The sequence below is a fragment of the Aedes albopictus genome, chromosome 1 (assembly GCF_035046485.1).
Source record: "Aedes albopictus strain Foshan chromosome 1, AalbF5, whole genome shotgun sequence".
In the NCBI taxonomy this organism is placed as follows: domain Eukaryota; kingdom Metazoa; phylum Arthropoda; class Insecta; order Diptera; family Culicidae; genus Aedes; species Aedes albopictus.
The window spans coordinates 293,276,367-293,295,622 of NC_085136.1; the positions used below are offsets into that span (position 1 = coordinate 293,276,367).

Sequence of the window (19,256 nt, forward strand, 5' to 3'; positions counted from 1 at the left end):
TTCCGTCGGAATTGAAATCCTTCAGAAACCATAGAAGAAATCCAGAAGCAATTCCTGAAGCTATCTCTGAATGATTTCCTGGATGAATGTCTGGGAGAATATCTGAAAAAAAAAACTCATTAGATACCTCCTTTAAAAAAATATGAGAAGCTTCTGTAGGAACTCTGGAAGTAATTCCAAGAGAAAATTTTAAATTGCTTTGATGTCTCAATTCGTAGAGGAATTTCAAAATGAATCTCTTAAAAAAAACGTCTGCCCAAATCTCTGCAGAGGTTGCAGAAAGAAATACTGAGGGAATTCTGGAGGATTTTCTGAATGAAACCTTGCATGAACTCCTAGAGATACCTCTGGAGGAATTCTTAGGAGAATTTACTATGCAAATTCTAAAAAGAGTAGTAAACAAAATATCCTGAAGGGAGAAATTTAGGACGGCAATCCTGCAGAAACAAAAAAAAAAGAGACTGGAAGGATTCTTTAGAGAGCCACTACTGAATAAATTTCTGGAAAAAAATGAACGGTATCTTTGAAAGAATTCCTAGAAGAACTGAAGAACCATCTACAGGTTATTAAAGACGAATTTCTTGAAAAATTCTAAAAAAAATACAATAGAAATACACTAGAATGCCAATGGCGCTGTACTCAGTTTTCCTATTTAATCATTTTAATAACCTTAGTTGTAATAATTGATTATTTTTAAGTACCCATCTTGAAGAGGACCTTTTGTTTTAGTAAACAAAAGTTATTTGACACTTATAGTACCGCTACTGACGCTGTAAGGGCGAGGCAATCTAGATGTTAGTCACACGAACAGTCGCGACATTGGATTTCTGTGGCTGGTTATTCTAATAAAAATACTGAGAGTTTTTTCGGAAAAATCCCTTTAGCGTCACCGGTAAATTTTCTGAAACAATCCCAGAAGAAAGGTTGGTCAACATCCTGAGCAATTCCTGGTGGAATACCTGGAGGCACTTCTGGAGAAACCCCTGGATGAACCTCCAGATGAATCTCTTGTTTTCAAGTTTTCTAGAGGAATATGTAACTAAATACCTAAAAGTATTCCTAAATATATGGAGTAATACATGATCCAGGTAACCAATAAGCAGTTGAAATGTGCTTTTACAGTAGGTCATTGAATCAAAATCAGCCGTATATGTGCCTTGAGTGCTGCTTAAATGCTGGTTCTGGTTGATTGAATGTTTATCCATCAAACTGTAGAAAATGGAAACAAACATATGTATATTTCGAATTCCACACTACTTCTCGCGCATCCTTTTCCATCTCTCTCCCTTTCATTTTTTCACTTTGTGCTTCCTAAAGAGGTAATTAATACAATTTCGGATGAGCTGGAGAGTATGTTTTTGTTTGAAGACCGTGCATTTGAAATGCTACGAAACATGTGTCACATTTGCTGTAGCAGTTCAGTTGCTAATTTAGGGCAGTTAAGCAGTTGAACTGCCATGAGACAGCAGTAAGCAGTGGAATGTAGATATAGTTCTGAAATACGGCTTATTAAAGTGCTTGTTGGTTAGCTGGAGAAGGAAGCAACCGGGAGAAATTTTTACAATAATATCTGAAAGAGTTCCTGGAAAACAAAATATAAGTTTCTAAAGACAAATCCTACAGAAATTTTAGAAATTTTTGACAGAACCTCCGAGTCTCTTAACCCGAGAGCGGCCGCGTCGTGTACTAAGTACACACACCATTAAAAATGCACGCTTTTGGTACATAGCGTGAGCGTGGCGTCGTTGCAGGTAGTCAGAGACGCGACTGCTCGAGGGTTAAATATACCCTTTGAAGAAATTTTTGGAGGAATTCCTGAAAAAAAGGAAAGTTTTGAGAAGAATCCCAAAAGAAACTTTTGAAGGCCATTCTGATAATATTCCTGGAGGAATTCCTCCAAGGAATTCTAAAGAAATACATGGAAAGTTAAAAATATTCTCAAAAAGAAAAGAACATTATTATTCTTAAACAGTAAAGATTTTTAGGGACACAAACGGAAAACACAAATCATTCACTAGCGCAAGTTGTTTTTCAACAAAATTAAATTAAATATAACGACATCTCAAAAGTATTTTTACAAATCGCTCAACCAGCAAACGCTCGTTAGCCAGTACAACAAACCACCGCCACATCGTTTATTTGCAGACGCTTTGGGTCGCTAAAAATACCCTTACACAACCGTAAATTTGGCAAGACGTTACCGCCATCGGGCCAGGAGGGTGGGCAAACCACCTACTCACGGCTGACGAGAGAGGACTAAATGCTTTTCCAACGAACGATTGTGGTTGTGACGAGAGGTTCTTTGATGTACTAGAAGAAGGCATTTACCGCGAACGATTGCTAGCAAAAGTATCACGAACGTTCTGTTCCGGATGAGGCCAGCGGTGGTGGTTGGACCGGAAGTAAGTGGTGTTTGATTCGTAAGCCTCACACCACTCACTCATCCAACGTAGTATAGCATCGAGCAGTTAGTATTATTGTAGGTGACTACTTTGGCGGGCGCAGTTGGGTGAGGATATTTAAGGCAAACATAAACGATTTTATGTTTGTAATTTTTGTTGCTTTTTATTTTATTGCCTCACTGGGCGCGGGAAGCAACGGCATTGATCAAATCAAGCTTTCAAGGAAGTCACTTGTTTTGATTGCATTATTAAGAATGTTGATCCCATGAAAGTTTTTACGTCCATGTTCTTGCCAATACGCCGATGCTATGAAAATTGTCTTTTCATAAGTTATGTTTAATGGAGGTATTTAAAGAAACTCTATGTCTGACAAATTGTCCCAATTCCTACATGTTTACCAACAGATTTATTAACTCAAACGACTTTGCTTTCACAAAGATCTTTGTCATTCCACAAAGAAAGGCAGAAAATCAAACATTCACAATCAGCAACGCTGCGCCCAAGTTTTAGGCCCTCCAAACGTCATACAATCGTTTAACAATACGAACCCTGAACCAATATTTGCGGTTACATACTACCACGATACAGCGTTAATTGAATGCGGTCCAGAACGTGAACCCTTTGCCAAACTGGAAAATGTGTCTCTGTTCCGGCCTCATTGTTATTTGCGCCAACATTTGGGAAAAGGGTTATCGTCTCCCACACATGGACCCACACATGGTCCTCAATCCGGTTACTTGGGTGGTCTTATTTCGAAGCGGGGATGATTTTCCACCAAACTTGGAATTCACCTCTCGAATTGCGGTGAAAAAAAGGACAAAAGGTTCAAACGCACCCATCGGAACCAAAACAGGGCGAAAACGAGAATCTTTACAGCCAGCGAAGGTGGACGGACTGCATCATTCCCAAACGGACGATGCGGATATGGCAGTTCTCTGAAATGGGGAACCTTTTTCCACGTACAGGGGATGGCCAAAATGTTTGGGATAGGCAACTTTTTTTCCCTCACTAAAAAGTTCAACATGTTATAACTTTTCATAGAGTGCATCAAAAAATCTCAAATTTTGACTGTTTGTCAACCTGTTAAATGTGCATCATTGGTACAAATTTGGGCTCGATTGATTAATATTTCGCAAAGTTAGAACCGTTCGGGTAAAACACCTTTTTTTAGACAACTCATTTTTGAGCTGTCATATCTCGGAAGCCAGTGAACCGAATTGAATGAAATTCTGAACGTACACTAACAATGTGTTAATGCTTCACAAACCATTAAAACAAAGGTACTTTTTAAACATTGAAAAAAGTTATCATGCATTGACACTTTTTGGATTTTTCTCGAAAAAATGTAATTTTTTAACATTAATGTCAATAAATTTTGGTGTTAATATCCAAAGATTTTCCACTTCTGTTCTCAAATTATCTCTAATCAGATATATTAGAGCCTATTTAGATTGAAGGAAGAACACATTTAATAATTTTTGTGTGGTTTTGTAAATTTGACTTATTTTCCTCTATATGGGTAAAAACTTCAACCCGGTATAACTTAATTCGCCGTGAGAAAATATTACATTTTATAACGTCGTATTAAGTATCAATACATTGTTGATAAACGTTAAAAAATTCATTCAATTCGGCTCACTGGTTTCCGAGATATGACAGCTCAAAAACGAGTTGTCTAAAAAAAGGTGTTTTACCCGAACGGTTCTAACTTCGCGAAAAATTAATCAATCGAGCCCAAATTTGTACCAAAGATGCACATATAATAGGTTGACAAACAGTCAAAATTTGGGATTTTTTTATGCACTCTATGAAAAGTTACAGCATGTTGAATTTTTTTGTAAGAGAAAAAAAGTTGCCTATCCCAAACATTTTGGCCATCCCCTGTATATGGAACCCATTTCAATTGCATTTCAATCAACGCGATGGCAGAGGTTTTCTGACGGTTTTGGGATTGAAAAACATAAAAATGGAACGACTACATGTCAGAAAACGGGTTCAGAATTACCAACATTAGAGCAGGTTTTAGGTTGGATTGGATTTGGATTGGATTTGGATTGGATTTGGATTTGGATTGGATTGGATTTGGATTGAATTTGGATTGGATTTGGATTGGATTTGGATTGGATTTGGATTGGATTTGGATTGGATTTGGATTGGATTTGGATTGGATTTGGATTGGATTTGGATTGGATTTGGATTGGATTTGGATTGGATTTGGATTGGATTTGGATTGGATTTGGATTGGATTTGGATTGGATTTGGATTGGATTTGGATTGGATTTGGATTGGATTTGGATTGGATTTGGATTGGATTTGGATTGGATTTGGATTGGATTTGGATTGGATTTGGATTGGATTTGGATTGGATTTGGATTGGATTTCGATTGGATTTGGATTGGATTAGGATTGGATTTGGATTGGATTTGGATTGGGTTTGGATTGGATTTGGATTGGATTTGGATTGGATTTGGATTGGATTTGGATTGGATTTGGATTGGATTTGGATTTGGATTGGATTTGGATTTGGATTGAATTTGGATTGGATTTGGATTGGATTTGGATTTGGATTGGATTGGATTTGGATTGAATTTGGATTGGATTTGGATTGGATTTGGATTGGATTTGGATTGGATTTGGATTGGATTTGGATTGGATTTGGATTGGATTTGGATTGGATTTGGATTGGATTTGGATTGGATTTGGATTGGATTTGGATTGGATTTGGATTGGATTTGGATTGGATTTGGATTGGATTTGGATTGGATTTGGATTGAATTTGGATTGGATTTGGATTGGATTTGGATTGGATTTGGATTGGATTTGGATTGGATTTGGATTGGATTTGGATTGGATTTGGATTGGATTTGGATTGGATTTGGATTGGATTTGGATTGGATTTGGATTGGATTTGGATTGGATTTGGATTGGATTTGGATTGGATTTGGATTGGATTTGGATTGGATTTGGATTGGATTTGGATTGGATTTGGATTGGATTTGGATTGGATTTGGATTGGATTTGGATTGGATTTGGATTGGATTTGGATTGGATTTGGATTGGATTTGGATTGGATTTCGATTGGATTTGGATTGGATTAGGATTGGATTTGGATTGGATTTGGATTGGGTTTGGATTGGATTTGGATTGGATTTGGATTGGATTTGGATTGGATTTGGATTGGATTTGGATTGGATTTGGATTTGGATTGGATTTGGATTTGGATTGAATTTGGATTGGATTTGGATTGGATTTGGATTGGATTTGGATTGGATTTGGATTGGATTTGGATTGAATTTGGATTGGATTTGGATTGGATTTGGATTGGATTTGGATTGGATTTGGATTGGATTTCGATTGGATTTGGATTGGATTTGGATTGGATTTCGATTGGATTTGGATTGGATTAGGATTGGATTTGGATTGGATTTGGATTGGGTTTGGATTGGATTTGGATTGGATTTGGATTGGATTTGGATTGGATTTGGATTGGATTTGGATTGGATTTGGATTTGGATTGGATTTGGATTTGGATTGAATTTGGATTGGATTTGGATTGGATTTGGATTGGATTTGGATTGGATTTGGATTGAATTTGGATTGGATTTGGATTGGATTTGGATTAGATTTGGATTGGATTTGGATTTGGATTGGATTGGATTTGGATTGAATTTGGATTGGATTTGGATTGGATTTGGATTGGATTTGGATTGGATTTGGATTGGATTTGGATTGGATTTGGATTGGATTTGGATTGGATTTGGATTGGATTTGGATTGGATTTGGATTGGATTTGGATTGGATTAGGATTGGATTTGGATTGGATTTGGATTGGGTTTGGATTGGATTTGGATTGGATTTGGATTGGATTTGGATTGGATTTGGATTGGATTTGGATTGGATTTGGATTTGGATTGGATTTGGATTTGGATTGAATTTGGATTGGATTTGGATTGGATTTGGATTGGATTTGGATTGGATTTGGATTGGATTTGGATTGAATTTGGATTGGATTTGGATTGGATTTGCATTGGATTTGGATTGGATTTGGATTGGATTTGGATTGGATTTGGATTGAATTTGGATTTGGATTGGATTGGATTTGGATTGGATTTGGATTGGATTTGGATTGGATTTGGATTGGATTTGGATTTGGATTGGATTGGATTTGGATTGAATTTGGATTGGATTTGGATTGGATTTGGATTGGATTTGGATTGGATTTGGATTGGATTTGGATTGGATTTGGATTGGATTTGGATTGGATTTGGATTGGATTTGGATTGGATTTGGATTGGATTTGGATTGGATTTGGATTTGGATTTGGATTGGATTTGGATTGGATTTGGTTTGGATTTGGATTGGATTTGGATTGGATTTGGATTGGATTTGGATTGGATTTGGATTGGATTTGGATTGGATTTGGATTGGATTTGGATTGGATTTGGATTGGGTTTGGATTGGATTTGGATTGGATTTGGATTGGATTTGGATTGGATTTGGATTGGATTTGGATAGGATTTGGATTTGGATTGGATTTGGATTTGGATTGAATTTGGATTGGATTTGGATTGGATTTGGATTGGATTTGGATTGGATTTGGATTGGATTTGGATTGGATTTGGATTGGATTTGGATTGGATTTGGATTGGATTTGGATTGGATTTGGATTGGATTTGGATTGGATTTGGATTGGATTTGGATTGGATTTGGATTGGATTTGGATTGGATTTGGATTGGATTTCGATTGGATTTGGATTGGATTAGGATTGGATTTGGATTGGATTTGGATTGGGTTTGGATTGGATTTGGATTGGATTTGGATTGGATTTGGATTGGATTTGGATTGGATTTGGATTGGATTTGGATTGGATTTGGATTGGATTTGGATTGGATTTGGATTGGATTTGGATTGGATTTCGATTGGATTTGGATTGGATTAGGATTGGATTTGGATTGGATTTGGATTGGGTTTGGATTGGATTTGGATTGGATTTGGATTGGATTTGGATTGGATTTGGATTGGATTTGGATTGGATTTGGATTTGGATTGGATTTGGATTTGGATTGAATTTGGATTGGATTTGGATTGGATTTGGATTTGGATTGGATTGGATTTGGATTGAATTTGGATTGGATTTGGATTGGATTTGGATTGGATTTGGATTGGATTTGGATTGGATTTGGATTGGATTTGGATTGGATTTGGATTGGATTTGGATTGGATTTGGATTGGATTTGGATTGGATTTGGATTGGATTTGGATTGGATTTGGATTGGATTTGGATTGGATTTGGATTGGATTTGGATTGGATTTGGATTGAATTTGGATTGGATTTGGATTGGATTTGGATTGGATTTGGATTGGATTTGGATTGGATTTGGATTGGATTTGGATTGGATTTGGATTGGATTTGGATTGGATTTGGATTGGATTTGGATTGGATTTGGATTGGATTTGGATTGGATTTGGATTGGATTTGGATTGGATTTGGATTGGATTTGGATTGGATTTGGATTGGATTTGGATTGGATTTGGATTGGATTTGGATTGGATTTGGATTGGATTTGGATTGGATTTGGATTGGATTTGGATTGGATTTGGATTGGATTTGGATTGGATTTCGATTGGATTTGGATTGGATTAGGATTGGATTTGGATTGGATTTGGATTGGGTTTGGATTGGATTTGGATTGGATTTGGATTGGATTTGGATTGGATTTGGATTGGATTTGGATTGGATTTGGATTTGGATTGGATTTGGATTTGGATTGAATTTGGATTGGATTTGGATTGGATTTGGATTGGATTTGGATTGGATTTGGATTGGATTTGGATTGAATTTGGATTGGATTTGGATTGGATTTGGATTGGATTTGGATTGGATTTGGATTGGATTTCGATTGGATTTGGATTGGATTTGGATTGGATTTCGATTGGATTTGGATTGGATTAGGATTGGATTTGGATTGGATTTGGATTGGGTTTGGATTGGATTTGGATTGGATTTGGATTGGATTTGGATTGGATTTGGATTGGATTTGGATTGGATTTGGATTTGGATTGGATTTGGATTTGGATTGAATTTGGATTGGATTTGGATTGGATTTGGATTGGATTTGGATTGGATTTGGATTGAATTTGGATTGGATTTGGATTGGATTTGGATTAGATTTGGATTGGATTTGGATTTGGATTGGATTGGATTTGGATTGAATTTGGATTGGATTTGGATTGGATTTGGATTGGATTTGGATTGGATTTGGATTGGATTTGGATTGGATTTGGATTGGATTTGGATTGGATTTGGATTGGATTTGGATTGGATTTGGATTGGATTTGGATTGGATTTGGATTGGATTAGGATTGGATTTGGATTGGATTTGGATTGGGTTTGGATTGGATTTGGATTGGATTTGGATTGGATTTGGATTGGATTTGGATTGGATTTGGATTGGATTTGGATTTGGATTGGATTTGGATTTGGATTGAATTTGGATTGGATTTGGATTGGATTTGGATTGGATTTGGATTGGATTTGGATTGGATTTGGATTGAATTTGGATTGGATTTGGATTGGATTTGGATTGGATTTGGATTGGATTTGGATTGGATTTGGATTGAATTTGGATTTGGATTGGATTGGATTTGGATTGGATTAGGATTGGATTTGGATTGGATTTGGATTGGATTGGATTTGGATTTGGATTGGATTGGATTTGGATTGAATTTGGATTGGATTTGGATTGGATTTGGATTGGATTTGGATTGGATTTGGATTGGATTTGGATTGGATTTGGATTGGATTTGGATTGGATTTGGATTGGATTTGGATTGGATTTGGATTGGATTTGGATTTGGATTTGGATTGGATTTGGATTGGATTTGGTTTGGATTTGGATTGGATTTGGATTGGATTTGGATTGGATTTGGATTGGATTTGGATTGGATTTGGATTGGATTTGGATTGGATTTGGATTGGGTTTGGATTGGATTTGGATTGGATTTGGATTGGATTTGGATTGGATTTGGATTGGATTTGGATAGGATTTGGATTTGGATTGGATTTGGATTTGGATTGAATTTGGATTGGATTTGGATTGGATTTGGATTGGATTTGGATTGGATTTGGATTGGATTTGGATTGGATTTGGATTGGATTTGGATTGGATTTGGATTGGATTTGGATTGGATTTGGATTGGATTTGGATTGGATTTGGATTGGATTTGGATTGGATTTGGATTGGATTTGGATTGGATTTCGATTGGATTTGGATTGGATTAGGATTGGATTTGGATTGGATTTGGATTGGGTTTGGATTGGATTTGGATTGGATTTGGATTGGATTTGGATTGGATTTGGATTGGATTTGGATTGGATTTGGATTGGATTTCGATTGGATTTGGATTGGATTAGGATTGGATTTGGATTGGATTTGGATTGGGTTTGGATTGGATTTGGATTGGATTTGGATTGGATTTGGATTGGATTTGGATTGGATTTGGATTGGATTTGGATTGGATTTGGATTTGGATTGGATTTGGATTTGGATTGAATTTGGATTGGATTTGGATTGGATTTGGATTGGATTTGGATTGAATTTGGATTGGATTTGGATTGAATTTGGATTGGATTTGGATTGGATTTGGATTGGATTTGGATTGGATTTGGATTGGATTTGGATTGGATTTGGATTGGATTTGGATTGAATTTGGATTTGGATTGGATTGGATTTGGATTGGATTTGGATTGGATTTGGATTTGGATTGGATTGGATTTGGATTGAATTTGGATTGGATTTGGATTGGATTTGGATTGGATTTGGATTGGATTTGGATTGGATTTGGATTGGATTTGGATTGGATTTGGATTGGATTTGGTTTGGATTTGGATTGGATTTGGATTGGATTTGGATTGGATTTGGATTGGATTTGGATTGGATTTGGATTGGATTTGGATTGGTTTTGGATTGGATTTGGATTGGATTTGGATTGGATTTGGATTGGATTTGGATTGGATTTGGATTGGATTTGGATTGGATTTGGATTGGATTTGGATTGGATTTGAAATGGATTTGGATTGGATTTGGATCGGATTTGGATTGGATTTGGATTGGATTTGCATTAAGATTGAATTTGGATCGGATTTGGATTGGATTTGGATTGGATTTGGATTGGATTTGGATTGGATTTGGATTGGATTTGGATTGGATTTGGATTGGATTTGGATTGGATTTGGATTGGATTTGGATTGGATTTGGTTTGGATTTGGATTGGATTTGGATAAGATTTGGATTGGATTTGGATTGGATTTGGATTGGATTTGGATTGGATTTGGATTGGATTTGGATTGGATTTGGATTGGATTTGGATTGGATTTGGATTGGATTTGGATTGGATTTGGATTGGATTTGGATTGGATTTGGATTGGATGTGCATTTGGATTGAATTTGGATCGGATTTGGATTGGATTTGGATTGGATTTGGATTGGATTTGGATTGGATTTGGATTGGATTTGGATTGGATTTGGATTGGATTTGGATTGGATTTGGATTGGATTTGGATTGGATTTGGATTGGATTTGGATTGGATTTGGATTGGATTTGGATTGGATTTGGATTGGATTTGGATTGGATTTGGATTGGATTTGGATTGGATTTGGATTGGATTTGGATTGGATTTGGATTGGATTTGGATTGGATTTGGATTGGATTTGGATTGGATTTGGATTGGATTTGGATTGGATTTGGATTGGATTTGGATTGGATTTGGATTGGATTTGGATTGGATTTGGATTGGATTTGGATTGGATTTGGATTGGATTTGGTTTGGATTTGGATTGGATTTGGATTGGATTTGGATTGGATTTGGATTGGATTTGGATTGGATTTGGATTGGATTTGAATTGGATTTGGATTGGATTTGGATTGGATTTGGATTGGATTTGGATTGGATTTGGATTGGATTTGGATTGGATTTGGATTGGATTTGGATTGGATTTGGATTGGATTTGGATTGGATTTGGATTGGATTTGGATTGGATTTGGATTGGATTTGGATTGGATTTGGATTGGATTTGGATTGGATTTGGATTGGATTTGGATTGGATTTGGATTGGATTTGGATTGGATTTGGATTGGATTTGGATTGGATTTGGATTGGATTTGGATTGGATTTGGATTGGATTTGGATTGGATTTGGATTGGATTTGGATTGGATTTGGATTGGATTTGGATTGGATTTGGATTGGATTTGGATTGGAATTGGATTTTGATGTTCTGGTCTTCTGATCTTCTGGGCTTCTGGTCTTCTAGTTTTCTGATCTTCTGGTCTTCTGGTCTTCTAGTCTTCTGGTCTTCTGGTCTACTGATCTTCTGGGCTTCTGGTCTACTGGTCTTCTGGTCTTCTGGTCTTCTGGTCTTCTGGTTTTCTGGTTTTCTGGTCTTCTGATCTTCTGGTCTTATCGTCTTCTGGTTCCCTGGTCTTATGGTCTTGTGGTCTTCTGGTCTTCTGTTTTTCTGGTCTCCTGATCTTGTGGTCTTCTGGCCATCGGGAATTCTGGTCTTCTGATTCGCTGGTCTTCTGATTTTCTGGTCTTGTGATCTTCTGGTCTTCTGTTCTTCTGGTCCCCTGGTCTTCTGGTATTTTGGTCCTTGGTCTTCTGGAATTGTAGCCTACTGGTCTTTTGTTTTTATGATCTTTTGTTTTTTTTTGTTCTTCTGGTCGTCTGGTTTTCAGGTCTTCTGACTTCTGGTCTTCTGGTTTACTGGTCTTCTGGTGTCTTGCTCTCTTGGTCTTCTGGTCTTCTGGTTTTCTGGTCTTCTGTTCCGCTGGTCCCCTGATCTTCTGGTTTTCTGGTTTGCAGTCTTCTGGTATTGTGTTCTTCTGGCCATCAAGTCGTCTTGTCTTCTGGTTTGCTGGTCTTCTGATCTTCTGGTCTTGTGATCCTTTGGATATCGAGTCTTCTGGTTTGCTGGTATTCTGATCTTCTGATCTTTTGGTCTTGTGGTCTTCTGGTTTCTGGTTTTCAGGTCTTCTGGTTTCCTGGTCTGTTGGTCTTCTGGTCTTCTGATTTTCTGGTTTCCTGGTCTTTTGGTCTTGTGGTCTTCTGGCCATCGAGTCGTCTTGTCTTCTGGTTTGCTGGTTTTCTGATCTTCTGATCTTTTGGTCTTCTGATTTCTGATTTTCAGGTCTTCTGATCTTCTGGTCTTTTGGTCTTCTGGATTTCTGGTCTTCTGGATTTCTGGTCTTGTGGTTTTCCGGCCATCGAGTCGTCTGAGTCTTCTGGGTCTTCTGGGTTTTCCGGCCATCGAGTCGTCTGAGTCTTCTGGGTCTTCTGGGTCTTCTGGGTCTTCTGGGTCTTCCGGGTCTTCTGGGTCTTCTGGGTCCTCTGGGTCTTCTGGGTCTTCTGGGTCTTCTGGGTCTTCTGGGTCTTCTGGGTCTTCTGGGTCTTCTGGGTCTTCTGGGTCTTCTGGGCCTTCTGGGTCTTCTGGGTCTTCTGGGTCTTCTGGGTCTTCTGGGTCTTCTGGGTCTTCTGGGTCTTCTGGGTCTTCTGGGTCTTCTGGGTCTTCTGGGTCTTCTGGGTCTTCTGGGTCTTCTGGGTCTTCTGGGTCTTCTGGGTCTTCTGGGTCTTCTGGGTCTTCTGGGTCTTCTGGGTCTTCTGGGTCTTCTGGGTCTTCTGGGTCTTCTGGGTCTTCTGGGTCTTCTGGGTCTTCTGGGTCTTCTGGGTCTTCTGGGTCTTCTGGGTCTTCTGGGTCTTCTGGGTCTTCTGGGTCTTCTGGGTCTTCTGGGTCTTCTGGGTCTTCTGGGTCTTCTGGGTCTTCTGGGTCTTCTGGGTCTTCTGGGTCTTCTGGGTCTTCTGGGTCTTCTGGGTCTTCTGGGTCTTCTGGGTCTTCTGGGTCTTCTGGGTCTTCTGGGTCTTCTGGGTCTTCTGGGTCTTCTGGGTCTTCTGGGTCTTCTGGGTCTTCTGGGTCTTCTGGGTCTTCTGGGTCTTCTGGGTCTTCTGGGTCTTCTGGGTCTTCTGGGTCTTCTGGGTCTTCTGGGTCTTCTGGGTCTTCTGGGTCTTCTGGGTCTTCTGGGTCTTCTGGGTCTTCTGGGTCTTCTGGGTCTTCTGGGTCTTCTGGGTCTTCTGGGTCTTCTGGGTCTTCTGGGTCTTCTGGGTCTTCTGGGTCTTCTGGGTCTTCTGGGTCTTCTGGGTCTTCTGGGTCTTCTGGGTCTTCTGGGTCTTCTGGGTCTTCTGGGTCTTCTGGGTCTTCTGGGTCTTCTGGGTCTTCTGGGTCTTCTGGGTCTTCTGGGTCTTCTGGGTCTTCTGGGTCTTCTGGGTCTTCTGGGTCTTCTGGGTCTTCTGGGTCTTCTGGGTCTTCTGGGTCTTCTGGGTCTTCTGGGTCTTCTGGGTCTTCTGGGTCTTCTGGGTCTTCTGGGTCTTCTGGGTCTTCTGGGTCTTCTGGGTCTTCTGGGTCTTCTGGGTCTTCTGGGTCTTCTGGGTCTTCTGGGTCTTCTGGGTCTTCTGGGTCTTCTGGGTCTTCTGGGTCTTCTGGGTCTTCTGGGTCTTCTGGGTCTTCTGGGTCTTCTGGGTCTTCTGGGTCTTCTGGGTCTTCTGGGTCTTCTGGGTCTTCTGGGTCTTCTGGGTCTTCTGGGTCTTCTGGGTCTTCTGGGTCTTCTGGGTCTTCTGGGTCTTCTGGGTCTTCTGGGTCTTCTGGGTCTTCTGGGTCTTCTGGGTCTTCTGGGTCTTCTGGGTCTTCTGGGTCTTCTGGGTCTTCTGGGTCTTCTGGGTCTTCTGGGTCTTCTGGGGCTTCTGGGTCTTCTGGGTCTTCTGGGTCTTCTGGGTCTTCTGGGTCTTCTGGGTCTTCTGGGTCTTCTGGGTCTTCTGGGTCTTCTGGGTCTTCTGGGTCTTCTGGGTCTTCTGGGTCTTCTGGGTCTTCTGGGTCTTCTGGGTCTTCTGGGTCTTCTGGGTCTTCTGGGTCTTCTGGGTCTTCTGGGTCTTCTGGGTCTTCTGGGTCTTCTGGGTCTTCTGGGTCTTCTGGGTCTTCTGGGTCTTCTGGGTCTTCTGGGTCTTCTGGGTCTTCTGGGTCTTCTGGGTCTTCTGGGTCTTCTGGGTCTTCTGGGTCTTCTGGGTCTTCTGGGTCTTCTGGGTCTTCTGGGTCTTCTGGGTCTTCTGGGTCTTCTGGGTCTTCTGGGTCTTCTGGGTCTTCTGGGTCTTCTGGGTCTTCTGGGTCTTCTGGGTCTTCTGGGTCTTCTGGGTCTTCTGGGTCTTCTGGGTCTTCTGGGTCTTCTGGGTCTTCTGGGTCTTCTGGGTCTTCTGGGTCTTCTGGGTCTTCTGGGTCTTCTGGGTCTTCTGGGTCTTCTGGGTCTTCTGGGTCTTCTGGGTCTTCTGGGTCTTCTGGGTCTTCTGGGTCTTCTGGGTCTTCTGGGTCTTCTGGGTCTTCTGGGTCTTCTGGGTCTTCTGGGTCTTCTGGGTCTTCTGGGTCTTCTGGGTCTTCTGGGTCTTCTGGGTCTTCTGGGTCTTCTGGGTCTTCTGGGTCTTCTGGGTCTTCTGGGTCTTCTGGGTCTTCTGGGTCTTCTGGGTCTTCTGGGTCTTCTGAATCTTCTGGATCTTCTGGGTCTTCTGGATCTTCTGGGTCTTCTTTGTCTTATGGGTCTTCTGGGTCTTCTGGGTCTTCTGGTCTTCTGGTCTTCTGGGTCTTCGAGTCTTCTGGGTCTTCTGGGTCTTCTGGGTCTTCTGAGTCCTCTGGATCTTTTGGGTGTTCTGGGTCTTCTAGTCTTCTGGTCTCCTAGCTTTCTTTTAGTCGTTGGTTTTTAGTCGGCTTTTAGCCGTCGTCTTTGTTTCAAAATTGTATAAAACGCTTTTTTAGTTGATGACCTTCTGTGGTTTCACAGTTAATAACCACATAAGCATATCTTAGGATCTATCGGTTTCTGATGTCCCCCTTTTTCTCATTTTCTTTATCTACTTAACTAACAGAGCAAATATATCTCTTCTCATCTGCAGATCCCCATCGTGCCAACGATCGTCAACACCGACGGAAACGTCATGGAGAACGACGATGACTTTCTGGTCCCATCGTCACCCCCGCGAAGGCTCAGTCGAAGCAGCATCGACCTGCGAGACCTCGAGTACAAGAACGAAACCAAAATCAAAGCGTCCGATTCCGTCGGATCCATATTCCCGCTCCAATACGAGAACAACCTGCGCTACTCGGGCAGCGAGCCTATCCACGTCAAGGAGAATCAACAGCGGAGGCCTTCGCGGAAGGAAAGCTTCAAGCAAATCAACTTCTTCCAACCGTTCTTCTCGAAGAACAGCCTGCTCAAGTCGTACATCAAGGGCGGCAGCTGCAAGGGCGATAACGACGCAAGCAATCTCAACAATAGCAATACCAACAACAACAATAATCGGACGGCTTCCGAAAAGAAGCTGAACAACAAGAACGATGACAATCGGTCCAGTAATAACATAATTGACCTGATCAACGTGACGTCGTCGCTGAACAAGAACAGCTCGGCGGCGGAGAAGGAAGTTAACACGCACAAACGGCACCAGATTGCGGCCAGTGAGTCGGATTTCCTAACCATGATACAGAAGCAGCGGTGTCAACGGCTGGGGCTGCTGGGGAAGAACAGCTCCAGCTTGAAGAAAAGTAGCAATAAGGATAGATCGAAGGACGATCATCTGATCTACGCCTTGAGCGATTCAGATTTTACGGTTGCCTTCCAGGGAGATGAGGACTTGTTGAAGAGTTTGAAGAACTTAAAGGCCTGTACAGAGAAAAAAGACGATATATTTAAGATAGTGTTGAACGGAGACAGCGGGACGGCAGCCCCGGCGACAACCACCGCAATGAACGATACCCCGGATATCCTGATCGGTTGTTTTGACCACGGGTTCAGTGGAACCAGACCGCTGAGTCCAACCAGTCCCAAAGAGGTTGTGTCCGCTTGCGCAGAGGAGAACGTCCTCATCAAATCTTTCAATCTCAAAGTTGTGAATAGTAGTAGTATAACGGCAAACCAAAGTAGCACAGTTAGTGATAGTAATCTAAGCCACGCCGAAGGCAGCTTCGTAATGGACCTGATATCGGCCATCGCGTCGGCGGGTTCACCACCGCACTCGGCCGGGTTGCTTCCGGAGGCAATCTCGCGGGAAAACGAACGCCGCCGAAATTGTGATAAACCAGTACCACCACCACCAACTAGCAGTAGCACCACCGTCGTCGATAGTCTGAAACCGTTGACGGCGCTGACCGATTCCGGAAGCCCGATAAACGTCCTGAGCGAAGCTTCCACCATATCTCTAGATCTAGTGGCGATGAGTCCGAGCACAAAACTTCAAGTTCCTAGCGCTAACGGCGGTCCCGATGCATCCCGCGATCCATCCAACGAGGACAGTGTCAACCCGGTGGACCACCCCGTCGATCCGGGACCGGTCGTAAACAACCCGGACATCATAATCGAAAACATCCGAAACGACAGTTTGAACAATCAGCAACTGCAGCAGACTTCGGTGCCGGGACCAGTCACGACCTCGGCGGCGGCGACGACAACGACGGCGGCAACGACGATGATGCCACCGTCGATTATGACCCCGTCGCCGATTCACCACCCGGGACTGCAGCGCAAGCGACAATCGTCCACCGTCACGTACAATATTAACGTGATTAACTTTAGCGATAATCCCGACGATGACAGCAGCTATCAGATGAACAACCGGGAGCTGAAGATGGACGGCGGAGGTAGCGCCGGGATGGGAACCGGGGCCGGTGCCAGGTCCAACAGTTCAACGAGTGAGTATCGGAATAAATCGATGTTTTGACGGGCGGGATAAGCTCTCGGCAGTGAGCTGTGTGATTTTTATGATGATACTGTGAATATAGAGAGAGAGAGCTATCTGTTTTATTTTTCGATTTCCGGTGTGTTTTGATGTGTGTCGTTTTGATTTGTGTTTGATCCCACTTTTGAATCTATTTGGCTCCTTTTTCATCGTAAACAAATATTTTCTTAATTTTATGCTGGTGTTTTCTTGTTGTAAATATCGAATCATTAAATGTGTGTGTTTTTTTTTTATCTCATTCAACATTACAGCGCATTAAAAACAGATCATTCTATATTGGCATTTAACATCTGACAGTATGTATTATAAAATGGAGTACCTTTGACAATTTTTTAGTAAATTTTCTCAAAATTATTCCATGTAACAGTATTTTTCAACCCGGGAGCGGTCGCGTCATGTACTGAGTACACGCACAATAAAAATGCACGCTTGTGGTACACAGCGTGAGCGCGGCGTCGCTGCAGGTAGCCAAAGACGCGACTGCTCGAGGGTTAAGTTAATTTTCTCTAATTTCATAGTTTTAAATCAAGTTCATAAGCGGCAGTTACAGTCGAGTCTCCAATAAGACGCTGCCATCCACTTTACGCCCACTTTGAGGCGGTTTTTACGTTCATTCGGTGAACAAACATACGGTCTCTGTTGGCCAATGCAAGAACCGCTCGTAGTGTCTCCAGCTTAGTAACCGGGGAGTAGGTTTCCAAATAATCAAAACCGTGTTTTTGTGTGAAACCGCTTGCAACAAGCCTCGCCTTATATTTGTCAGCTCTTCCTTCGTCCGCACTTCGTTTCACCATAAAAATCCAAGTGTTGTGTTTTACCAATGAACTCATTTCGTCGCCAATAGTTGGTTTCCACATGTCCCAGTCATCATGCATACGCAGTTCCTCTATCGTACTCGAAATCTCCTCCTCGAAATTCATTGCGCTAAGGGCAAATCCAGCATACTTCGTATCGTAGTCTCGATGGCAATCAGGTGCCTTCCGCATCCGCTGCGGTCTTCTAGGATGATCTTCTCTTGACTCTTCGCTTCCCGTAACAGCTTCTTCATCGGGGCTGCAATATTCATCTTCTTCCGACTCGTCGCACAAATCGTCAAGCTTAGAACAATCACTTTTTCCATCTTCGTCCACTACCCCTTTTGCAGGAACGTCCATGGACTGATCTACTGCTTCAGGTACGTTTCTTCTCAGAAAATCAACATCTCGTGCCGAAACAATCACCTTTTTCACAGGATTCCTGACGCAATATCAACCGTACGAATAACCGATAAGAATCTCTTTCCATGCTTTGTCGTCAAGTTTTCGTCTCAGTTTTTTCGGCAGGTGAATGTAAACTGCACTCCAAACACACGTACATTCGCCACATTGGGTTTTCGATATTCCCACAGTTCGAAAGGAGTCTAATTCGTAATAATCGCAACGGTTGGGATCAAGTACGCGGTCGTCTCTGTCCCGAGTAGAAGTGAAAATCAAAACAATATCATCATTTGATATTCCTCAGTGAAATACTCAAGATCATAATTAGCTATTGGATTGTTTGACATAAGAGATAAAATATCAAAAATTAGTATGGGGAAGAACATAATAATATCTCATTTTGATATTATAAGATCAGACTAATATCTGGGGAGATTTGGGCTGTAGCACATCAAACCAATATCATAAAATGATCTGACAGATGGATTAGAGTAAAAAAAAAAGAAAAATGGCCGTGAGCAGATTCGAACTTATGACCTTATGATTTACGAGCAGTAACATTACCACTGCACTACACACCAAAATTTTTGAAATGCTGGAAGCATTTCCAAAGCACGCCAAAAATCAGCAAAAGAAATTGCTGAATTTCAGTAACATTTTTGCTGAATTTCAGCACAACTTTGCTGATCAACTGTCAAAATTGCTGGATGGTTCAGCAAGTTGAAAAATAATTGCTGATACTCAGTAATTTGTATTGCTGAATGCAATCAGCACGCCAAAAATCAGCAAAGTTTGCTGATTACCAGCAAAAATATTTTGCAGTGTATGACTC

At 41.3% G+C, this 19,256-nt stretch overlaps 1 protein-coding gene across 2 annotated transcripts in view; it reads left to right on the forward strand.

Moving 5' to 3' along the window:
• The window catches only part of LOC109431331 (serine-rich adhesin for platelets-like), a 339,832-nt gene that overhangs the window by 226,357 nt on the left and 94,219 nt on the right, over window positions 1–19,256 (forward strand). For both annotated transcript variants that reach the window (XM_062847009.1, XM_062847010.1), the window contains exon 7: window positions 15,390–17,181. In XM_062847009.1, coding sequence (XP_062702993.1) covers window positions 15,390–17,181 — 1,792 coding nt within the window. The remainder of the gene's footprint in view (window positions 1–15,389; window positions 17,182–19,256) is intronic.